Source organism: Rhizopus delemar, genomic scaffold, assembly GCF_000149305.1.
Source record: "Rhizopus delemar RA 99-880 supercont3.6 genomic scaffold, whole genome shotgun sequence".
Lineage (NCBI taxonomy): Eukaryota > Fungi > Mucoromycota > Mucoromycetes > Mucorales > Rhizopodaceae > Rhizopus > Rhizopus delemar.
In genome coordinates, this window is record NW_027137832.1 from 837,665 (window position 1) to 859,211 (window position 21,547).

At 34.4% G+C, this 21,547-nt stretch overlaps 11 protein-coding genes across 11 annotated transcripts; 7 read left to right on the forward strand and 4 right to left on the reverse strand.

Annotated features, from left to right (window-relative positions):
- Nucleotides 1-300: 300 nt before the first annotated feature.
- On the reverse strand, nucleotides 301-929 carry RO3G_08312 (uncharacterized protein; the record flags this gene model as incomplete). Its single annotated transcript, XM_067662902.1, has 4 exons — nucleotides 301-356; nucleotides 543-594; nucleotides 643-776; nucleotides 824-929. 4 exons carry the CDS (start codon nucleotides 927-929, stop codon nucleotides 301-303), a joined length of 348 nt encoding a protein of 115 aa, XP_067519003.1.
- A 396-nt stretch (nucleotides 930-1,325) lies between these two features.
- On the forward strand, nucleotides 1,326-2,689 carry RO3G_08313 (uncharacterized protein; the record flags this gene model as incomplete). The annotated part of the gene is made up of 6 exons (XM_067662903.1): nucleotides 1,326-1,471; nucleotides 1,520-1,772; nucleotides 1,827-1,875; nucleotides 1,939-2,039; nucleotides 2,081-2,229; nucleotides 2,278-2,689. The coding sequence occupies 6 exons, from the start codon at nucleotides 1,326-1,328 to the stop codon at nucleotides 2,687-2,689; spliced, it is 1,110 nt and encodes a 369-aa protein (XP_067519004.1).
- Nucleotides 2,690-2,846: 157 nt separating this feature from the next.
- Nucleotides 2,847-4,294, forward strand: RO3G_08314 (argininosuccinate lyase; the record flags this gene model as incomplete). Its single annotated transcript, XM_067662904.1, has 2 exons — nucleotides 2,847-3,764; nucleotides 3,818-4,294. 2 exons carry the CDS (start codon nucleotides 2,847-2,849, stop codon nucleotides 4,292-4,294), a joined length of 1,395 nt encoding a protein of 464 aa, XP_067519005.1.
- Nucleotides 4,295-4,739: 445 nt separating this feature from the next.
- Nucleotides 4,740-5,317, reverse strand: RO3G_08315 (uncharacterized protein; the record flags this gene model as incomplete). The annotated part of the gene is made up of 4 exons (XM_067662905.1): nucleotides 4,740-4,756; nucleotides 4,848-4,872; nucleotides 4,931-5,072; nucleotides 5,130-5,317. The coding sequence occupies 4 exons, from the start codon at nucleotides 5,315-5,317 to the stop codon at nucleotides 4,740-4,742; spliced, it is 372 nt and encodes a 123-aa protein (XP_067519006.1).
- Nucleotides 5,318-5,794: 477 nt separating this feature from the next.
- Nucleotides 5,795-6,652, forward strand: RO3G_08316 (uncharacterized protein; the record flags this gene model as incomplete). Its single annotated transcript, XM_067662906.1, has 3 exons — nucleotides 5,795-5,860; nucleotides 5,913-5,976; nucleotides 6,036-6,652. The coding sequence occupies 3 exons, from the start codon at nucleotides 5,795-5,797 to the stop codon at nucleotides 6,650-6,652; spliced, it is 747 nt and encodes a 248-aa protein (XP_067519007.1).
- Nucleotides 6,653-7,229: 577 nt separating this feature from the next.
- Nucleotides 7,230-9,973, forward strand: RO3G_08317 (uncharacterized protein; the record flags this gene model as incomplete). The annotated part of the gene is made up of 9 exons (XM_067662907.1): nucleotides 7,230-7,317; nucleotides 7,370-7,457; nucleotides 7,515-7,648; nucleotides 7,708-7,957; nucleotides 8,005-8,085; nucleotides 8,143-9,165; nucleotides 9,230-9,367; nucleotides 9,423-9,818; nucleotides 9,874-9,973. The coding sequence occupies 9 exons, from the start codon at nucleotides 7,230-7,232 to the stop codon at nucleotides 9,971-9,973; spliced, it is 2,298 nt and encodes a 765-aa protein (XP_067519008.1).
- A 101-nt stretch (nucleotides 9,974-10,074) lies between these two features.
- Nucleotides 10,075-11,329, reverse strand: RO3G_08318 (uncharacterized protein; the record flags this gene model as incomplete). The annotated part of the gene is made up of 5 exons (XM_067662908.1): nucleotides 10,075-10,116; nucleotides 10,169-10,684; nucleotides 10,739-10,834; nucleotides 10,897-11,048; nucleotides 11,131-11,329. The coding sequence occupies 5 exons, from the start codon at nucleotides 11,327-11,329 to the stop codon at nucleotides 10,075-10,077; spliced, it is 1,005 nt and encodes a 334-aa protein (XP_067519009.1).
- Nucleotides 11,330-13,143: 1,814 nt separating this feature from the next.
- Nucleotides 13,144-14,209, forward strand: RO3G_08319 (malate dehydrogenase, NAD-dependent; the record flags this gene model as incomplete). Its single annotated transcript, XM_067662909.1, has 2 exons — nucleotides 13,144-13,532; nucleotides 13,585-14,209. 2 exons carry the CDS (start codon nucleotides 13,144-13,146, stop codon nucleotides 14,207-14,209), a joined length of 1,014 nt encoding a protein of 337 aa, XP_067519010.1.
- A 239-nt stretch (nucleotides 14,210-14,448) lies between these two features.
- On the forward strand, nucleotides 14,449-15,601 carry RO3G_08320 (uncharacterized protein; the record flags this gene model as incomplete). Its single annotated transcript, XM_067662910.1, has 4 exons — nucleotides 14,449-14,709; nucleotides 14,780-14,850; nucleotides 14,903-15,144; nucleotides 15,195-15,601. The coding sequence occupies 4 exons, from the start codon at nucleotides 14,449-14,451 to the stop codon at nucleotides 15,599-15,601; spliced, it is 981 nt and encodes a 326-aa protein (XP_067519011.1).
- A 16-nt stretch (nucleotides 15,602-15,617) lies between these two features.
- Nucleotides 15,618-16,342, reverse strand: RO3G_08321 (uncharacterized protein; the record flags this gene model as incomplete). The annotated part of the gene is made up of 3 exons (XM_067662911.1): nucleotides 15,618-15,774; nucleotides 15,827-16,107; nucleotides 16,160-16,342. 3 exons carry the CDS (start codon nucleotides 16,340-16,342, stop codon nucleotides 15,618-15,620), a joined length of 621 nt encoding a protein of 206 aa, XP_067519012.1.
- Nucleotides 16,343-19,948: 3,606 nt separating this feature from the next.
- RO3G_08322 (uncharacterized protein) lies at nucleotides 19,949-20,874 on the forward strand (the record flags this gene model as incomplete). The annotated part of the gene is made up of 4 exons (XM_067662912.1): nucleotides 19,949-19,956; nucleotides 19,998-20,229; nucleotides 20,276-20,513; nucleotides 20,612-20,874. 4 exons carry the CDS (start codon nucleotides 19,949-19,951, stop codon nucleotides 20,872-20,874), a joined length of 741 nt encoding a protein of 246 aa, XP_067519013.1.
- Nucleotides 20,875-21,547: the final 673 nt, after the last annotated feature.

Genomic DNA, 21,547 nt, shown 5'->3' on the forward strand with positions numbered 1-21,547 from the left:
AAAGAAAATGAAACTTTTTTCATTACTATTTTTAGTTTTTCATTTATTGGCGGTTTTGTTTGCCAGAAAAAAAAAAAAAAAAAAAATACTGTTATTTGTACAACATCAGCAGTAATTTTACCATTTATAGTCTTTATTTTGTTTTATTGTAAGAATGGATTATATGATTTTATTAAGAAAGGATTTGTATTTTGTTTAAAAGGATTTGTTTCATTAGATGAGTGCTGTATTCTTGGCGATGAAAATACACTATCGATTTGATTGGGAGATGAAAATAAAGTACTTGATGACATAGTACTGTTACTTGTACTTGGTGTAGGAAACACCAGTGTTTCTTGACGAGTATCTATCTTGAGCTAAACAAAATTGAGTTAATTGCTATTATAGCCATATCCTACTTACCTTGTTTGTTTCATATAGTCTTTTTTCCCATTTATCTCTTATATACTTTTCAAAAGCACTTTTAAACAATAAGCAAGTTGAATACGAATGTTATTACACTTACAAATCATCATCTAAAACTAAAGGCAAACAGTGATTACCGGATATTACTTGCTGATTCACGTTATTATTTCCTCCTTTCTCTTTCATGTTCTATACAGGCTTATAAATACATTTAAATGATTGCATTCATCGTATTACTTGTATTTCTTGTGCTGTCCACTGATCCATACTGATTGATTTCACTTTAGATATATGTGTACCCATTTTACGGTGAAGACTAGCACATCTTATACAGAGAAATATACCAAGTGAGTAAGATGCCCAACGAGGACCTATCCAAAATATAAATATCATCTTTATCATTACTGCTAATATTTACTTGGTGTCAAACAATCTGCACATTTGTTATTTCCTTCTATTTTACAAAGCTCGTTTAATATTCTTTCATGACGTTCTTGGGTAGCTCTTGATTGTTTTTCACGCATTTTTTTTTTTAAAAAAAAAGAAAGAAAGAAAAAAAAAAAGTGGGAAAATCTGTGTGACTCCATAGTCTTTTCCCTTTTTTTTTAAGAAAAAAAAAAGTGTTACAAAATTTAGTTTTTCCAGAAATCTAACGATACTCATTATTGTAGTAGTCTTTTATGTATACAAAATAAAAGAAGGTATTTTGATCAAGTGAATATTTGATATTATCTACAGAGACAATCTTTTTGCTTTACAACAGTAAATATTGAAAAGAATGCCAACAATCGGAATTATCTGGGAGGTCATCATGTATTTGTGCAACAAGGGAGTGAGAAAAGAGAGTTGAAAATCTCATACCTAAAGAAGATGAGGTCACTGAATTTTCTCTTCTTTTTCTCCTCCCCCTTCTTTTTTCAATGGTACAACCACTCAAAGGTTTAGTAGTTTTGGAGATGGCTGGTCTCGCTCCTGCTCCTTTTGCAGGCATGATTTTAGGTGATTTTGGTGCAAATGTTATTAGAATTGATCGTACGAGTTCTATTAGCACTGATGTATTAGTCAGGTAATAGTCACTGCAAAAAAAAAAGAATAGATGTAAAACATTGAATAGAAACAAACGTTCAATTGCTTTGAATTTAAAAGATTCAAAAGCAAAACAAGTATTTATCAAATTGTGTGAAAAAGCAGATATCCTGTTGGATCCATTTCGACCTGGTGTCATGGAGGCTTTGGGACTTGGACCTGAAATCATTTTGGATAGAAATCCCCGCTTGATTTATGCAAGATTAAGTGGCTATGGTCAATCAGGTTCAACTGTGGCTGGCCATGATATTAATTATTTGGCAACCTCTGGTATCCTTGATGTAAGTGATCTATAGAGAGAGTGAGAGAGAAAGCGATGGCTTATTATTATTTAGATGATGGGAAGACAAGGAGAAAATCCATATTATCCAATGAACCTATTAGGTAAGTGAAAAAATAAATAAATAAAATAATAATCAATCAATTCAAGTGTAAACAAAAAAAAAGCTGATTTTGCTGGTGGTGGATTATTGTGTGTTATGGGTATCCTTATGGCTCTTTTCGAACGAGTTAAATCTCAAAAAGGACAAGTGATAGATGCCGGTTTGGTAAGGAAAATGACATGATATTAAGATTAATAATTTGATAGACTGCAGGTACAGCCTATGTGGCTACATTTCCATTCTTAATGCAAAAATATGGTCTTGTATGGAATGATGAACGAGGAAAGAATATGCTGGATGGTGGGGCACATTTTTATGAGACTTACAAGACAAAAGATGGTCGTTATATGGCAGTGTAAATAAATGAAGAAATAGAATAACAATAGCTTATGAATGAAGGTAGGGGTGCCATTGAACCAGAATTTTATGCTTGTCTTTTAGATAAATTAGGTTTTGATAAAGAAGAACATATACCAAAGCAACATGACAAAGAAGATTGGCCAAAAATGAAGCAAAAATTTCAAGATGTCTTTTTGACAAGAACTCAAGATGAATGGATTGCTATCTTTGCAGGTTCAGATGCTTGTGTTACTCCAGTCTTATCATTTAAAGACAACACAGCGGCGTTTCCTCAACCTGCTCCTGCTTTATCGAGAACGCCTGCCAAACGAGCCACTTATTCTGACCAAACCACCTTTTTACAGCCAGGGAAGCATTCTATTGATATATTAAAAGAGTTTGGTGTTTCTTCAAAAGAAATCCAACAGATTTTAGCATCCAAAGCTTTATTGGACAGCAATGCCTCACGTCTTTAAAAAGGAAAAATAGCGGAGATGCAATCGAATTGGGTTTCATTCTAAAAAGGTTTATCAATGTGACTCATCCACTTTATAAAAAAAATATATAAAACAAATAAACACTTCATTTCTCTTCTCTTTCTTTATACAACACGTACACATTCTATATAAAATAATGACTGAAGCACCAAAGAAACTCTGGGGAGGTCGATTTACTGGGGCTGTAGATCCCTTAATGGATGCCTTTAATGCCTCTATTCATTTTGATAAGCGCATGTATGCCGCTGACTGTACTGGTTCTATCGCTTATGCTAAAGCACTTGCCAAGAACAGCATTATAACTGCTGATGAAGGAAAAAAGCTCGTGGAAGGATTAGAGGCTGTTATGGAAGAGTGGAGACAAGGTCAATTTGAAATCAAAGCAGGTGATGAAGACATTCATACTGCTAACGAGCGTCGTTTGGGTGAACTCATTGGTCCCTTGGCTGGCAAATTGCACACGGGTCGTTCTCGTAATGATCAAGTTGCTACCGACATGCGTCTCTGGTTACGTGATGAAGCCCGTAAAATCTTGGCGTATCTCAAGGAACTTATTGATGTCGTGGTGGCTCGTGCTGAAAAGGAATTGGATGTCATCTTGCCCGGTTATACTCACCTTCAACGTGCTCAACCTATCCGCTGGTCTCATTTCTTGTTATCCTATGCTTGGCTTTGGCAATCTGATGCTGAGCGTTTGGAACAATTGATCGATAGGTTCAATGTGCTCCCATTAGGCTCGGGTGCCCTTGCTGGACATGTCTTTAACATTGATCGTGCCTTTCTTGCTCAAGAACTTGGTTTCAAGGATTACATTCACAACTCTCTTTATGCTGTCAGTGATCGTGATTTTGTAGCTGAATTTCTCTTTTGGGCTAGTTTGACCATGACACACATTTCTCGTATCGCAGAAGATTTGATTATTTATTCAAGCAGTGAATTTGGATTTGTCAAGTTGGCTGATGCTTACAGTACAGGTTCTAGTTTGATGCCTCAAAAGAAGAATCCTGACAGTTTAGAATTATTACGTGGAAAGTGTGGTCGTGTGTTTGGCAGTGTAAGTAGATTAAAATGATACGAGAAAAAAAAAACTGATGTTTGTGTTTGCAGATGTCTGGCTTCATGATGACTTATAAGGGTATCCCAAGTACTTACAACAAAGATCTTCAAGAAGACAAGGAACCTATGTTTGATGCTGCAGATACCTTAACCGGTTCACTTCAAATTACAGCTGGTGTACTAAGCACCATGAACATATTTCCTGACCAAATGAGATCTAGCCTCAGTGGTGACATGCTGGCTACCGATTTGGCAGAATACTTGGTGCGTAAAGGTGTCCCATTCCGTGAAACACATCATATCTCTGGTGCTGCTGTTAAGATGGCTGAAGATCGTAGTTGTTCCTTGAGTGATTTAAGTGTCGCTGATCTTCAAAGCCTTCATGCATCCTTTGAAGAGGATGTTGTCAATGTATGGAGCTACGAAACAAGTATTGAAAACCGTAATACTCCTGGTGGAACTGCGAAATCATCTGTTTTGGATCAAATTCAGCGTTTAAAGACTTGGTTGACGTCTAAGCAAGCTTAAGCTGTATGTGTGTATATGTATATTTATAATAAAAATATTTCTAGAAATGAATGTAAAAAAACAAAACACAAAAAACTAAAAAGAGCAGTTGATTTTATTCGGTTTATTTACATTTGAATTTTTTTTTATCTGCGGCGAGGAGATATACTTCTTCTGTTACTACTATAGTATCTATCCCTACTGCCATCTCTTCTATTATCCCTTCTGTACTCTCTTGATTTTCTTTCTTCTTTATCATAGTCTCTTGATCTTTTCTCTTCTCTATTATAGTCTCTTGATCTTTTTTCCACTCTTTCGTGATCTCTTTCTTTACGATGTCTACTATCGCTAACATTGCTACTGTGATGACGATGTCTATCTTTACTGCGATCTCTCTTCTTCTTTTTATCCTTCTTTTCTTTTTTCTTTAATTCTTTTAACCTCATCGGGTTTTCTACAATAGCTTTCAATGCCATTTGTTCTCTTTGTTTAATCATAAGTAAAGGATCTTCTCTTATTTTAGCTTGAATATCACGCTCTGTATTTGCATTGGAGTTGGATAAAGTAAACCTACTTTCTTCCAAATTTGTAGCAGCTTGCTATAAAATAATTGTTTTTAGTTTTATAAAATTTCATATTTAAAAAATCTAAACTTACTACTTCTTCTCTTTGCTTTGCTCGAAGTAATTCATCTACATTCTTTTTTCCCAGCAAGAATTCTTCCATCGAGTTATCATTTGATCCATTTATGTTTGCGTTAGGACCAGCATACATCCAATCAAGTTTGTTTGACTTTTGTCTATTACAAAAAGTAAGCAAAAACTCTAATAGATATCAACTGCTTTGTATATTTTACTTTGTACCAGCATCTTCCTGCATTCGTTGCAATTCTTGTAATTGCCTTTCCTCTGCTAATTCTTTCTTGAGTTGTTCCAGTTTTCTATCTTCTTCTTTACGCTTTTGTTCTTCTTTCCATACTCTTTCTTGATTTTTAAAAGTAGAAGGATGCCATGATTTCTTCAAGTTAAGATCGGATGAACCCATTTTTGATGAACTGAGAAGAAAAAAAAAAAAAAAGTAAAATAAATTCGGACTGTGCTTTTATTTGTAAGAAAAAAAAAATACTTGCTTTTTTTTTTTCTTTCTATTTTTTTGTTTATTTTTCTGGAGAAGTCAATGGCAGATAAGAGTGAAACAAATAATAAAAGAAGTTTGGATTATGTTATAAGGTCCGGTATCGCAGGAGGAGTAGCTGGTTGCTTGGTACAGTGAAAATAACTTTTTCTTATAAATGACTAACACACGCAACATTAGGCGAAAACAACAATAGCACCACTTGATAGAATAAAGATTCTATTTCAATCAAGAAATCCTATATTTGAACGATATGCTGGTTAGATTGAATGATAGTTATTTGCTCATATTCATTCGTTTTCTATAGGCACATTTTCAGGAGCTTTTAAAGCAGGTCATGAAATTTATAAAAGTGCGGGGTTGATTGGTTTGTTTCAAGGCCATTCAATGACTTTAATTCGAATCTTTCCTTATGCAGCCATCAAGTTTGTCGCTTACGAACAATATCGTGCAGTAAGCATATATATATAAGCATGTAAAAAGGCTTAATATAACTTTTTTTTAGTTATTAATGCCAACACGAGCACATGAAACATCATTAAAACAGTTCATGGCTGGTTCTTTGGCTGGTAATATCGAAAATTGTAAAACAAGACTGTGCTATCATTGACGAAATATAAATTATTAGGTGTCACATCCGTATTCTTTACATACCCACTAGACCTTATTCGTGTTCGCCTTGCCTATGATGTCAAAGAAAGAACCAGACGACCTACTCTTTCAGGCACTATTCAGCAAATATACAACGAACCAGCTGCACTACAACGTATGCATGGTCGTTTCCACGTTGTCAATTTCTATAGAGGCTTTTTACCTACAGTCGCAGGGATGATACCATATGCAGGCGTTTCGTTTTGGACATACCACCTTGTTACTCAATTATGTAGATATCATCCTTTTGTTTCCAAATACACACGAAAAAAGGAAGAGGATGACCCAGTGAAAGTCATATCTAAACCACCTTTAAAGACATGGGCAGAATTACTATGTGGTGGTACTGCAGGACTAGTAGCACAAACGAGCAGTTATCCGTTGGAAGTTATTCGTCGAAGAATGCAAGTGGGTGGATCATTGAGCCCAGACAAGTTTGTTGGATTTATAGAGACAACAAAGGATATTTATAGAGTAAAAGGATTCAAAGGATTTTATGTTGGGCTCAGTATAGGTTATGTCAAAGTAGTGCCAATGGTAGCTGTTAGCTTTGCGGTCTATGACAGAATGAAGCGATTGTTAAATATAGATTAGATGAACACATATCTTTATATTTAGAAACAAAAAAAAATCTTATTTATTTTGCAACTTGTAAATAAACACTGGTAAATCTCACTCTATTCCTCATGCTAAAGTTGTTCGGACCGATGGTATCCTCTTATTATCTTATCCCATTTAAAGTGATGCTACACTGACATACTAATAATCGCACTAGTTTATAAACTTTTGCAAAGACAAGTATTGATTTGGTTAAAGCGCAAAGATTCCTTTCCGTTCCGAATAAAAGGGTAAACAATAACCTTTTGAATAAAGCGGAATAACCTTCTGTCCTCCCGAACTTACTTCCCCGTTTATACCGCTTCTTTTGTGTATGTGTTTTTTATATAAAAGTCATGCTTCTTTCCAATCTTTCCATCTTGGAGAATCTAGAAAAACTATTTCGTACGTGTATATTCATGTTATATGCTTACAAACTAATCTATTAACTTTTTTTTTATTGGTTAAAAATAAACATAATTTGAGTTTAAATATCTTAAAAAGGAAATTTAAAAAGCCACGCTTGTATTTTATTGGAACACTTCTTTCCTCCTCCTTTTTTATTTTAATAAAAATGTCAACAAGAACTGTTCGGCTAACAGTAATTGCAGCAGATGGTCTTATTAAAAAGGACCTTTTCTTTAAATTACCCGACCCTTTTGGTACAATATACATACAGACTAAAATAACGAATAAACTAATAACATGCATCAGCTGTTGTTACTGTAGATGGAGAACAAACACATACGACTACAGTAATGAAGAAGACACTTAATCCATATTGGAACGAAAGCTTTGATTTGTAATAAAGAGATTTTTTATTATATATCATCATATACTAATTATACGATATAATTAGACAAGTAACCAACAACAGTGTTATTGCAGTTCAAGTATTTGATCAAAAAAAGTTTAAAAAGAAGGATCAAGGCTTCCTTGGGGTGATTAATGTTCAAGTGGGCAATGTATTTGATACTGAAATAGGAGGAGATGGTAACTATTGATATTATATAATGATGACTATAAATACTAACTATGATAACTGAATATAGAAATGCTAACGTTAGATTTAAAAAAATCGAATAATCATGATACAATTCAAGGAAAGCTTATCTTGAACCTTTCTACGAATATCAATGCTCCTATTCGTAATGGAACAAATACTCTTGCTTCAGGATCTTCTTCTATTCAAAACATTTCATCAACTAACTCTACACAACCACAACCGTACAGCGAAGCATCGATAAGCAATAATAATAATAATACAGCAACAGACCAAGACAACAATGATTTACCAGAAGGGTAAATTAATAACCTTTAACCTGTTATTTTACTAAAGTAAATTTTAGATGGGAAAGAAGAGTGGATCATTTAGGAAGACCTTATTATGTTGATCACAACACAAGAACAACAACATGGAAAAGACCTTCGTAAATATGCAAAATATTATATTGCACAGCAAAATCTAAACATATTTCTGTGTATAGAGCAAGAACAGCACAAGATCAGCAAAACCAAACTGAATTGGAAAGACGTCGGCATAATGCTCGTGGGCTTCCTGAAGAACGTTCGATAGCAGGGAATAGCACAGCGTCACTGGAATCATCATCCCGTCCATCATCGGCAATCATAACAACAACAACAACAACAACACCGGGACAAGTAGTCGGCGTTCAAAACAACATGACAACAGCGGGTTCGGGTCCACTTCCTCCCGGATGGGAAATGCGAACAACAGCTGAAGGCCGGCCATACTTTGTAGACCATAATACACGTACAACGACTTGGGTAGACCCTCGACGTCAGCAATATATTAATACCATTGGTCCCGGTTCTAACTTGCAAGTACAAGTACAGCCTGTTTCTCAACTGGGCCCACTTCCCTCGGGCTGGGAAATGAGATTGACCAGTACCGGTCGAGTCTATTTTGTGGACCACAATACCAAGACAACCACGTGGGACGATCCTCGATTACCTAGCAGCCTTGATCAAAACGTACCTCAATACAAGCGCGATTTCCGTCGCAAGCTCATCTATTTCCGTTCTCAACCCGCACTTCGTCCTGTGCCTGGTCAATGCCATATTAAAGTGCGCCGTGATCATATCTTTGAAGATGCCTATGCAGAAATTATGCGACAAGTACCTGCTGATCTTAAAAAGCGATTGATGATCAAATTTGATGGAGAAGATGGTCTTGATTATGGTGGTCTTTCACGCGAATTCTTCTTTTTATTATCGCATGAGATGTTTAATCCATTTTATTGTCTATTTGAATATTCAGCTCATGACAACTATACACTTCAAATCAATCCTCATTCGAGCATTAATCCCGAACATCTCAATTACTTTAGGTTCATTGGACGAGTCGTTGGTTTAGCTATTTTCCATCGTCGATTCTTGGATGCCTTCTTTATTGTGTCATTTTACAAGATGATTTTGAACAAGAAAGTGCTTGTGGCTGATATGGAAAGTGTAGATGCTGACTTTTATAGAAGTCTAAAATGGATTATGTGAGTGGGAGAATGATTAATACGGAGAAAGAAAGAAAAAGACGCTAAAAATGGATTTTTATAGTGACAATGATATCACTGATGTACTTGACTTGACGTTTTCTGTGGATGATGATAAATTCGGTGAAGTGGTCACAGTAGATCTCAAAGAAGATGGAAGAAACATTGAAGTTACTGAAGAAAACAAAAAAGAATATGTAGAGTAAGTATCTTTTACTATTTGATTTATTTGTTCTATTAACTCAATCTGTAAATAGCCTAGTAACAGAGTGGCGTATTTCTAAACGTGTTGATGAACAATTCAAGGCATTTAAGGAAGGATTCAATCAACTTATTCCTCAAGATTTGATCAATGTGTTTGATGAACGTGAATTAGAACTTTTGATTGGTGGTATTGCTGAAATTGATGTGGATGACTGGAAGAAACATACAGACTATAGAGGATACACTGAACAAGATGATGTTATCCAATGGTTTTGGAAGTGTATCCGTAGTTGGGATAGTGAAAAGAAATCTAGATTGCTGCAATTCACAACAGGTACTTCACGCATTCCAGTCAACGGATTTAAGGATCTTCAAGGCAGTGATGGTCCCAGAAGATTTACTATTGAAAAAGCGGGTGAAATAACACAATTACCAAAAGCCCATACATGGTAACTATTGCTGATCGTTTGGTTATTCTTCAATACTCATTCTCTTCCTTTTTAGCTTTAATCGTATTGACATGCCACCTTATAAAAGCTATGAAGCTCTTGTTGCTAAATTAACAATGGCAGTAGAAGAAACAGTAGGCTTTGGTCAAGAATAAGAAATATTCATAAGCAAATGTGTACATATTACATTATATAAAGACTCTTTCATTGAAAATATTACATTTACTGTATTTTTTTTTGTACACAAAATAATAATCTATGCAGACAACATGATTCCAATACCAAATTTGCTTTGACCCTATATAAAACACTAAGTAAAGCATAATGTATTCGTTAATATCCACACAAACCTTCATATGATCCAATTCACCGCTAATAAGGAAAGAGAAGCCAGGCGCCATCTTTTCTTCCAAAACAGCAGCCACTTTACCAGTCGTATCGATTTGTCCTCTAAAAGTAGCTTGTCTAAAATCAAATTTACCGCCCACAGTAGCTACGGCTTCTCTACGGCCTCCTTGGGCCATCAAGTTGAGTTCGACACCGAAATCAACCTTTTCGTTAATACGTTGATAGTAACTGGCTTGTATCGCTCCTATGCCTTGGAATTGCGCAGTTGCAATGTAATCGCTTCCAGTATATTTGCCAACCAATGACATTGCAGTCTCTTCCATATCGCGTGTAGGACGTTGCAAGACAATTTCACTTCCAACAACCAAACTTTGCGTAACAGATTGGAGATAAGAAGCCATGTAAAGACCTGTCATCTCTAATGGGTTGGCGTTCATCGTCTTGAGGTTTAAGGAATAATCTGATCCGTTCACTTCTTGCTCTAATTGAACCATGGAGTGACCGGGCATATTAGTAAACTATACAAAAAAAAAATTAATGATTATTTCTACTTTTTTCCAATCTATTTTTACCTGTGCCATGACTTTGGTTACATATTTGGATGACCAAGCATGTCTAAATACAGCATTTAAGTTTGTATCATTGTCCATGGTGCCTTGCAGCATGGTCTTTTAAAAAACTTTTTTTAGCCTAAAAATAATTTTCAAAATCATACATTTCTTTCTCATACCTTTTCAGTCATATAGCCAGACATAAAGTTATACATGGGTGGCATTACTTGAGAGCCCAAAGAAAATTGATGTTGAACATGAAAGTTGGGAGACAGTTCCTTGACGATATTAGCTTGGGCTCCATCAAAAAGATAACCGGTGGTGAAGACGTCTTTATAAAAAAAGGATTGAAAACTGTCAGTCTTTGTTTTTTTTTGTCTATGCGCGTAAACTTTTGATTTTTTAAGAAAAACCTTTTATTGCTTCAGCGTGAAGTCTTTCGAATTTTCCAGGACTAGGCAAGTTGAGACGTCCTTTATGATATGAAAACCAAGTGGGCCATTGGAGTGGATTCCAAGGAGATCCTGTAGGTTTTTGATCTTTGAGACCAAAATTACCAGAAAGTGGTGTAAAAAGTCTAGGATTTACAGGTGAAGTCTCTGGTGTGGCCATGTTGAATATTGTAAAAAAAGAGAAAGAGAGAAAAAATGGAGGGGGTTGGAATAAAACACTGGGTTTACGTGACTTTTTTATGAATGCTTAGAGATATGCGGCCAATCAAATATCTTCTTCAATACAATAGGCTTTTTTTATTGACAAGCAGCTTGTTAAAAACTGACAACAGATTGTATTTTAATGATGGAGATTTGATTTTTTAAAGGTTTTATATAATAGATTATTCTTATTGGTATTGACATAATGTACTTGTTTTAAACTATTGTAAGGCTTTCTTTCTGTCTATTCAAATTCAGTTAACTTAATACTGTCGTGAACTACATTAATACTCTTCCTTGCTTTAATTTATACACGCTAGTGTTAAATAACGACAAAAGTATATGTTTCCAAAACTCTCTTTCATGTCCTTTGATCTTTACACCAAAAATGCTTACTTTCATAGGGGGTAGAAGGTTATTAGCACTAACCAAAGATGAATGTATTAAAAATAAAAACAAAAAGCAAGATATTTACAACTTTTAAAAATAAACATTGAACAATTATCTTTATTTTATTTTTTAGTCTAGCAAGCCTAACCTTTGAATAGAAAGATAAAAGTAAAAAAGATGATTTCGTGTTAAAGAAATCAGTTGTGAGTTTTGTAGCCTCATATCCAAAGAGGATCAATCAAATCTAAAAATGATCATGAAGGAAAAAAGAAAGAAGTCAGCTTCTCAAACGTCTCAAAAGAAAACAAACATTAGCGGTTATAAATTATATGAATGTTCGTGTTGCAGAGGCTTTGAAAAGTTAAAAGTGCATTGAATAAATCAGTGAATGTTAATCATTTGTAGTTTTTATAGTGGCTAATAGTAACACACAATGCCACGATATCTTTAACGTTGTTCTCTAAGAGGACAACAGAGAAGAATTTTACTTTATCGGGTGTCACTATTATCGAGTGGATAATGGCGAATTATATGTTTTTATTTGGATTTAATGTCAAGCATGATTGCCTTTCATACTTTAATATTGTAAACCTATTGTTAGTAATATCATTGCGACTTTTTAATAGACGTTACGCTACTTTGACAAAAGTTGCTATATCAGACTGTTTACAGTCAAAACATGTGATACTCAAACGATACGTATTCGTTGGCTCAATTATCAATCTATTTCCATAAGCAAAGAAAAAGTAATAAAATGTGTAAATTAGTGATGCCCAAAAACGATAAAAATAATGCATTAGACTCTTTTGGATTGCAAGAATATCTAGATTGCGATGAGTAGATTATCTTCGTATATATCAACCATCTAGCGAATGCTGCAAAGCTACAAACTGACGCATTTGGAGAGATAGAGATTAGAGATGCTTCTATTCATATTTACAGCCTAGCTAGCTTATTTTAAAAAAATAATTCCATTTTTATGTAATTTTTCTATAATATCCATTATGTTGCTCCTGAGTGTACTCATTGTTAATGTAGCTAGAAAAACCAGATACATTTAGCACATGCATCATTTGTATTGTACCTCTTGAGTTATCTTTTAAATATATTAGATACATAACTAGTAATATTCAGGTTACATAGTAATTGACAGTATGCATATCAGTCAAATACTATAAGCATCAAAACATGTAACTCTTTTCGCGTACCAAGCTTCAGTTGTAAACACCAAAAAATGCAGAATTACGTTAGAAAGCCTTTAGCAAAGACCTTATAAAGGTTTACCCGGTATGTCGGAATTTGGATTAAACCCTGCTTTTTCTTTTCTCTTATAAACAGATTTCCTCTTTTTTTTTTTCCTCTTCTTTTCCGTTTCAACCAAAAATGTTTGCCGCCTCTCGTGTTTTTTCTATTGCTGCCAAGCGCTCTTTCTCTACCTCTGCTGCCAACCTCTCTAAAGTTGCTGTTCTTGGTGCTGCCGGTGGTATTGGTCAACCCTTGTCCTTGTTATTGAAGGAAAACCCTCACGTCACCCATCTTTCTCTTTACGATATTGTCAACACTCCCGGTGTCGCTGCTGATCTTAGCCACATTAACACCAACTCCAAGGTCACTGGTCACACTCCTGAAAATGAAGGTTTGAAGACTGCTCTTGAAGGTGCTCACGTTGTTGTTATTCCTGCTGGTGTTCCTCGTAAGCCTGGTATGACCCGTGATGATTTATTCAACACCAATGCCTCCATTGTTCGTGATCTTGCTGAAGCTGCTGCCAAGTAAGTTTTTTGTGTGTATTGAGTAAATTGTAAATTGATTATGTATGTATAGGCACTGTCCCAATGCTCACTTCCTTATCATCTCTAACCCTGTCAACTCCACTGTCCCCATCTTTGCCGAAACCTTAAAGAAGGCTGGTGTCTTCAACCCTAAGCGTTTGTATGGTGTCACTACTCTTGATGTCGTCCGTGCCTCTCGCTTTGTTGCCGAAGTCAAGAACTTGGACCCCAACGATGTCAAAGTTACCGTTGTCGGTGGTCACTCTGGTGTGACCATTGTCCCTCTCCTCTCTCAAACCGGTCTCGAATTCAGCAAGGAAGAACTCGATGCCTTGACCCACCGTATCCAATTCGGTGGTGATGAAGTCGTTCAAGCCAAGAATGGTACTGGTTCTGCCACTCTCTCCATGGCTTTTGCTGGTGCTCGTTTCGCCAACTCTGTCTTGGAAGCCACTGTTGGTGGTAAGAAGGGTGTTGTTGAACCCTCTTTTGTTAAGTCTGATGTCTTTGCCAAGGATGGTGTTGAATATTTCTCTACCAACATTGAACTTGGCCCTGAAGGCGTTGAAAAGATCAATGAACTCGGTCAAATCTCTGACTATGAAAAGGAACTCATCGCTAAGGCTGTTCCTGAATTAAAGAAGAACATTGCCAAGGGTAACAGCTTTGTTCAATAAATTCAATATTTGTATACACATAATCACACACAGTAAATAAAATATAAAAGCTATATATTTGTATAAACATCTTCTGAAACAAAATGAAGGTCTTTTTAATGCATTTTAATCATATTTATCGGACTCAGTTTTTCTTCAAACTAAAGATTTACAAATCGGAATACAAACCCTAATTTTTTTTCCTTATACCTTGAAGCAAATACTTTTCTTTTTTCTTTCTTCATTATTTACACTTTAATATGTTCAATAGTTCTAATGACACGAATAATAATACTGGAGGAATCGCTTCTTTTTTAAAATTAAAATGGAGATCTTCAACAAAATATAACATGAAGCCAAGATTACCAAATACAGCTGACGATATAGAACGAGACTGGGTGAGACATAACGCTCTTCGGTTAGCGTTTGAAAATGATTTTAAAGCACCCATCGAAAGATTATTACAGGCGGGCGGTAGTGAAGTATTAGATATTGGATGTGGTGCTGGTTTTTGGACGGCAGTAAAAAAAAAATGCTTATATTTTTTGTATTTTTTTTTTTTTTTTTTTTTGATATTTTGTGTATGATTAGGATATGGCGGCACGATTCCCTTTTTCTTATTTTATTGGCATTGATATTGATAAAAATGTATTGCCAACAAGGTTTGTTTAAAAAATAGACATTGTGGTTTATCAAAGACTTATTTCATACAAGCCCTTGCGGAAGAAACATTTTGCATCAGCGTATTGACTTGATTGAACTTCCTTTACCTTATGAAGATGCAACGTTTGATTATATATTTGTACGTTCAATGCTAAACACCATGCCTGATCAGCTATGGGATGATGTATTAAAAGAGTTCATAAGAATCATGAAAAAAGGTGCTTATATTGAATGTGTAGAAGCATACGATGACTTGTTTGATGCAGGACCATCTATGAATACCCTAACACAATGTAAGTCTTTATATATTATCAACAGGTGAGAATATAAATTGTATTAATAGTAGTGCTTATGTCTACACAACAACCTCCATACTCACCTACAAGTAAAGATGTTGCAGCGAGAAATCCATGGCCAAATCGGCTTGCAAACATAAATCAACTGATGGGGATGCAGATTTATCATACACATACACCTGTCGGACATCATGGTGGAGAAATAGGCTCACTGCTATTAGAATACTGGGAAAGGACGATTGGAAATTATAGACGAGAGTGGATAACGAATAGATGGATTGAAGAGGAAGAATTAGACAAGACAATACGACAGATGAGAGAAGAAGTCAATGAATACAACACATACATGTCATGGTATTCTGTTGTTGCCAGAAAAAAGGGTTATAAAGGCCCAATACTTCAATTTGATGATGTGGATGATGATGATACGGTTATAACAACGAAATGTTGCTAAATAAAAGTGGTATTTATTATGAAATTTGGCTTAAAGTATAAGGAGGATACTTTGTTTGTGCAAAGGTCATCAATCGTTTAACGGACTGAATCCATTTTCTTGATGTTTCATCGTTTAATACATGAGCCACTTGAGAAGAACTAATCTTTTCACGAGCAGATCGTTCATGAATACTATCAAAAGCGATAAATAAACAGTCATTTCAAACCCGGTGTTTAAACTTACCCCACCATAGTTACACCAATGGGCCAAGGTGCATTACCAATGGATAGCTGAAGATATGCATCTTGAGCGTCACGATAAAGTCGTTTTTGCATACGTTGTGCAATTTCAGCAACACGGGCCAAGACATCGGGTTCCAGAGTTCCCTTTTTCAATTGTCTCATCAATGGCTTAATATATTCTGCTGCTTGTTTTTGAAGTACTGCAGCTCGTTTACCAGGCACACTTCTCTTTTCTTCTTCTGGTCTTGCTGCCATGTATTCTTCCCACTCTTCCAATGTATACTTTACAAATAAAATGAGTAAAAACGAAAAGATAGGATCTATGAACACTTACAGCAAAATAAGCATAAATTTGTGAATACAATCTGTCAATATCAGATGAGATTAATTCGATTTGGATAGGCACCACAGCTGGACCTTGTTTTTTGGTCTTCTTTTTATCTTCAATCGTAACACCTCTTTTTTGTTTCAAATCATCAAGACGCATATGTGCTTCCATTTCTTCCAATGTCTTCATGAATTCATTGCGTCCTTGTTTCTAACGTATTCTTTTTCATTTAGTCATATGCTGGATTGGGCTTTTTTTTTTTCTCCTTTCATTACCTCTGATTGTTGTTCATCCATAAGTTCAAGTGCACGAAGACGAAGTTTACACTGTTTATCTGTTTCTGCAAATAATTCGAATAGGGTTGTCCCATTGCTCTTAAAACGTCGAATGCCATTCCTCCATTGGAATGTTGAATGTCTCTGTTTCTTCTTCCTAATAATGCATCTTAGTTTACTTGATCAAAAGTATTTTTTTTTGAATAATTACTGATTTTTCTTGATTTTCTTTTTCATTAGCTTTTGCTTGTTGTCTCTCAAGTTCTTTACGTTTAGCCTACATTACGTTAGGTCACAGATCTATAAAATCAGTTTCTTTGTTTTTTGATTTTACCTCTTCTGCTTCAAGACGAGCTTTTTTCTAATACAAAATGTTAACTCTTTTGTATTGACTTTTATATAGTCCACTTGCCTGTCTTTCTTTTTCTTCTCTCTCCTTTTCTTTTTTTTTATACTCTTCTTCTCGGATTCTTTCTAGTTCAGCCCGACTCACATATTTTTGTTTTTTATTTTCTCCTTCTCCCTTCTTTTCTATCGATTCTAAAACTTTACGTTTTTTAGAAATCTCTTCTTGAATTGCACTTTTTAAAAAATCCATAATTAATAAAAGCTTTGTAGATTGGAAAATTTTCTAGAGGATGAAATGCCGGAGAATGAATTATACATCCAATGAAAATAAGTATTACCAACCAATCAAAATGGCACTGTTCTTTAAGTGTGTTTCCATACTGTGTATCTAATATTCATAGGCATTACTCACTTAATTTATGTCCTTTAAAAGAATTTAAAGATGTTCAAGTATTGAATATTTCAGTATTTTACTCTTTTGTAGTGTAAATTCTTTATTTTAAATAATCTGAATAACCCGAAGTTTCCTTTCTGTCAGTCCTACCGAACTGCCCTGAATCTAGCTCATGTTCAAAGCTGAAATTAAAAATGAAGATGGCTAATTCTATTTTGATCAATTCTATTCTTGTTGACGTTTGTACTACTCAATTAAGAGAATAGGTCTGCAAGTATTTATTCAATGACTATGAGAAACGTGAGATTCATTCCACGTGTTTGAAGACAATACCCCAGTTTGTCCTACTTTTTAAATAAGCGATGATAATTTATAATAAAAAATCTTTTGAATGAATAAATAATATTAGTACTGTGAATATAATTTTTTAATGCCTAGTAGCCAATCATATAATAATTGATCAACTACAAGAGTCTTTTTTTTTTTTTCTTTTTTTTGCTATCATCTCTTGGCATCTCTTTGTTGAAAAGCAAAAGAAGACAGAGAACAAAGGAGAGAACGGTTAAAAGCCAGCTGATGATTCCTTCAATTCTCACGGCTTTTTCTAACGGCGATTCATTGTGAGCAGTTTACACTGAGCAGGGTGATGACGTACAGTGAAGCAGTGCAAAGTATGTTTATCATATTTTTTACGATAGTTTTAAGGAGAACGTCATCTTTCTTCTCTTTACTCCCCTTTTAGTCTTATCTGCTTTAATGACAAATAATATAAAAAGAAAAGTAACACTCAACTATCATTATACGTCATAATAGAATGAAGGATGTATTTAAAATGAGATACACCCAAAATCAGTACTTTTCAACGTGTGTTGTGTCAAAATAAAATGAGAAGAATTATTTACTCACAAATGCGTTATAAATTAAGGAGATTTGATGGATTAGAGTCTTTTAAAGGAGTTTTAAGTCTACCACGAATGATGATTACAGTTCTCGAGTCAAAAAAAAAAAAGTTTCTTTTGTAGATCATTGAATATATTCCGTATTTAGATAAAAGAAGGGATGAATGTGATTAATGGCCTTTTTTATTTCCTATTGTTCACATGGAAATCTATTTTCCTTTAAACACGTGTGTAAAACAATGAGTTATATAACCCATCTTTTCTCTCTTCCCCTTTCTTTCTTTTAATATGCATCCAACCAACATCACAAGCACCAATTTTTATCAATTAGTTCAACAATTGACTTGTAACAATAGAAAAAGACATGTTGATGAAAAGAAGAGTATGTTTGCAGAGACTTATGTTTCTTTTCCTGAATTTGGTGAAAGTGAAAGAACAGTGAAGAAGACAACGATATCATTGAAACCAGAAGTCATTCCTTTAGAAGCAACTCCATGCTTTTGTTAATTATCATAATCATAACTTATTGTATACCTTATTTATTGCATTCTCTTTCTTCTTCTTTTTTCTTGTATAAAAACTACATTTGTTCTCATTCTACACATAATAAAATCTATTTTATTTAATTCTAATAATTATGCTTTTAATTTGACGCGACAAAGAAACTCAGCATTTGTTTCTTTTCTTTTTTATAAAAAGATAAATGACATTACCGCATACTTTATTTATTCAATTTGTTGAACAAGGAATAAAAAAGGGTCTTGTTTTCAACACTACACGGACTTTGGATGGTGAACATTACTTGGATCAAACTTATTGTATACAAATAATTACCAAACATGTTGAAGCAGAAGGTATAGTAATGACACATGTTCATTCTTACTAAATAATCTATAAAGGCAAGATCTCGGTAGAAGCACTTGCAAGCTTACTCAACGTTGAGCAACATACTATCACTCGACTCATTCAACATATATCCTCTGATAACAAAACATGGTCTTTTATAGATGACTTTGTATTCACTCTGTAAAAAAACGAAAAACACAAAGAGGAAGGGTCCAACTGAATATGCTTTTTTACATAGTGCATTTATAAAAGAAGCAGCAAGACAGGTTCAGCCAAGAAATAGATAAAAAGGGCATAATGTTTATTATATCTCAATCGCAAAGTATGAAGTTACCCTATAGTTTATTGAAATCAGTAAGTCTTTTTTTTATATATATAGACCATGGCCATTTTCTTATAATATACAATAGATTTTACAAGATACGGATGGATATATACAATACGCTTTGTTACCCGATATTATCATGACTGAAGGTTATGTAAAAGAGAATAAATCAAGAATAAAAGTTGCACTAGAAGCAGTAGAAGAGTAATCTTATAATAGGAAATATATATAAAAAAATACTAACGAGTATCTAGACCACTTTATTTATTTAAAGTACAAAAATCACTTAATATACCAGAAGACATGTTTTATTGTAAGCATACTGGCCTTCCTGTTATTAAATTACTAATATCTTTCTTAGTATGGGTGGATCAAGTAATAAAAGAACAGAATAATATTGGAACGATAAGAGGGAAAAGAAGCAGAGCATTATTTGAACCAAAAGGATATAAAGAACAACAAATGAATCTCATCAAATCTATATTTGACTCTAATGGATTCATTAGTAAGTGTCACTAGAGACATAATATAAATATTGATTTGTGTCTGTAGGCTTTGATACAATCGGAAACCTATATTCATTTACTGATCCACTCGAATTAATTCAAGACGACAGTAACTCATATTATGTACTGAATTCGTGTGTTATAAAGACACATATCAAAGAGAATGCAAAAGACATAATACGATCAACGACAAACTATTGTGATGTCAATGTAAGTTTACTTGCACTTCAATGTGCTTTACTAACAATCAGTCAGGATGCTTTACCTTCTTCTCTTACATTAGGAGATGTCAATAAGGTCATCGACCTTTGTGTACAAGAGCTGGCCTCTACCAAAAAGATGATCACGTTAGAAGGTGGATATGTGATTAACCCTGATTATGTAAAATCACTTGTTGAAAATTCAAGACATTATTTGAGTAAACTTGCATCCAGAATAAAGCAAAAGGATACTAAACAAGTAAAAGGTCTCCAAGCGTCAGATGTAAGTCACTTTTACCCCATTCACTCGTCACTCACACTCTGAATAGATGGTGAAGGCTTTGGAAAGCGTAGGGTGTCCATATAACATAGCAGAAAAAATACTGCCATTTATCAGAAAGACGCTCGCTCAACAATTTAATGAAATGATGCAAACACCCTATGTCATTCAATCAAGAATGGAAGGTGATGGTTGGGTTATGAAACAAAGGGAAAGAGAATATAGAACATTGGTTGGTTTAAGAAACTCTATTTATTTTAATTATAAAGCAATTTGCTTATTTGAAGGTAAGCACATGTCTTGTTATACTTGTAAGCTAACGATTTATAAGATGAGGGGGCAAAGAAGAGCCTTGAAAAATATCTATTAAAGAATCAATGTGTAGAATTCCTGTATCATCTTGTATTGTATGTCATCTTGGATCAATCTTACTGTCAAGCAGAGGTAGAACAATCAACATCACTTTGTATCTCTGCTGAGGATATAACCAAACAAAACATTACGGACACCAAACAGCAAAAATGCGTTGTTGCTTACTTTATCCGTGAAAATGATCACAGATATGACAAGACAAGTGTACTTGAAGTAGAAGAATTGCTAAAAAAGAAGGTACGTGAACCAATAGCAGCTGTATTTGATTTTATTTGAACTTGTGAAATACATAGAAACTGAAGACCTTTGTTACATCGTTTCTTAAACAAGATCATCAACAATTGTTTAAAGAAACACCATTGATTGACAATGACAATGACAAAAGGTACATGATAACAATAATAAAGGGAATGATAATAGTAATCACAACTGCGTAGTCAAGCAAATAAGGCAGTATTCTATCAACTTTATAAACAACTCGATCAAACAACTATCTCTGAAGAAACAGCACCTCAGATATTACACCTTGTCTCTCTCTTGTTATTTTTAAAACATTATCAACTACCTCTTTATGTCTCTGGTAAATTTGTACCTATCATCTTGCAACAATTGGATCATTGTTTGTCTTCTGAAGAAAGAGCGCTTGTCAATAAAGCGCATGATAGTATTATAAACAACCAACGACAAGCACACTTAAAAGATTATCAACAATTAGCTGCCTTGGGCTTAAATTGTCCATCTCCGTTTGAATAAACCAAACCCTGCGGTCCTGATGAATTCATTTTTAAACTTAAGCCTTTCGATATAATTGAAAGCATTTAAAGGGTCTCAAGATGTCCCTAAAGAAACCTAAATGAGTTCCAAAGACGTCGGCTTGTAAAAGCCTGCTGTCGATTGCTTTCGATGATTAAAGTAACATGCTGAATGGGTCCCTTTATGTTTCCTGCAC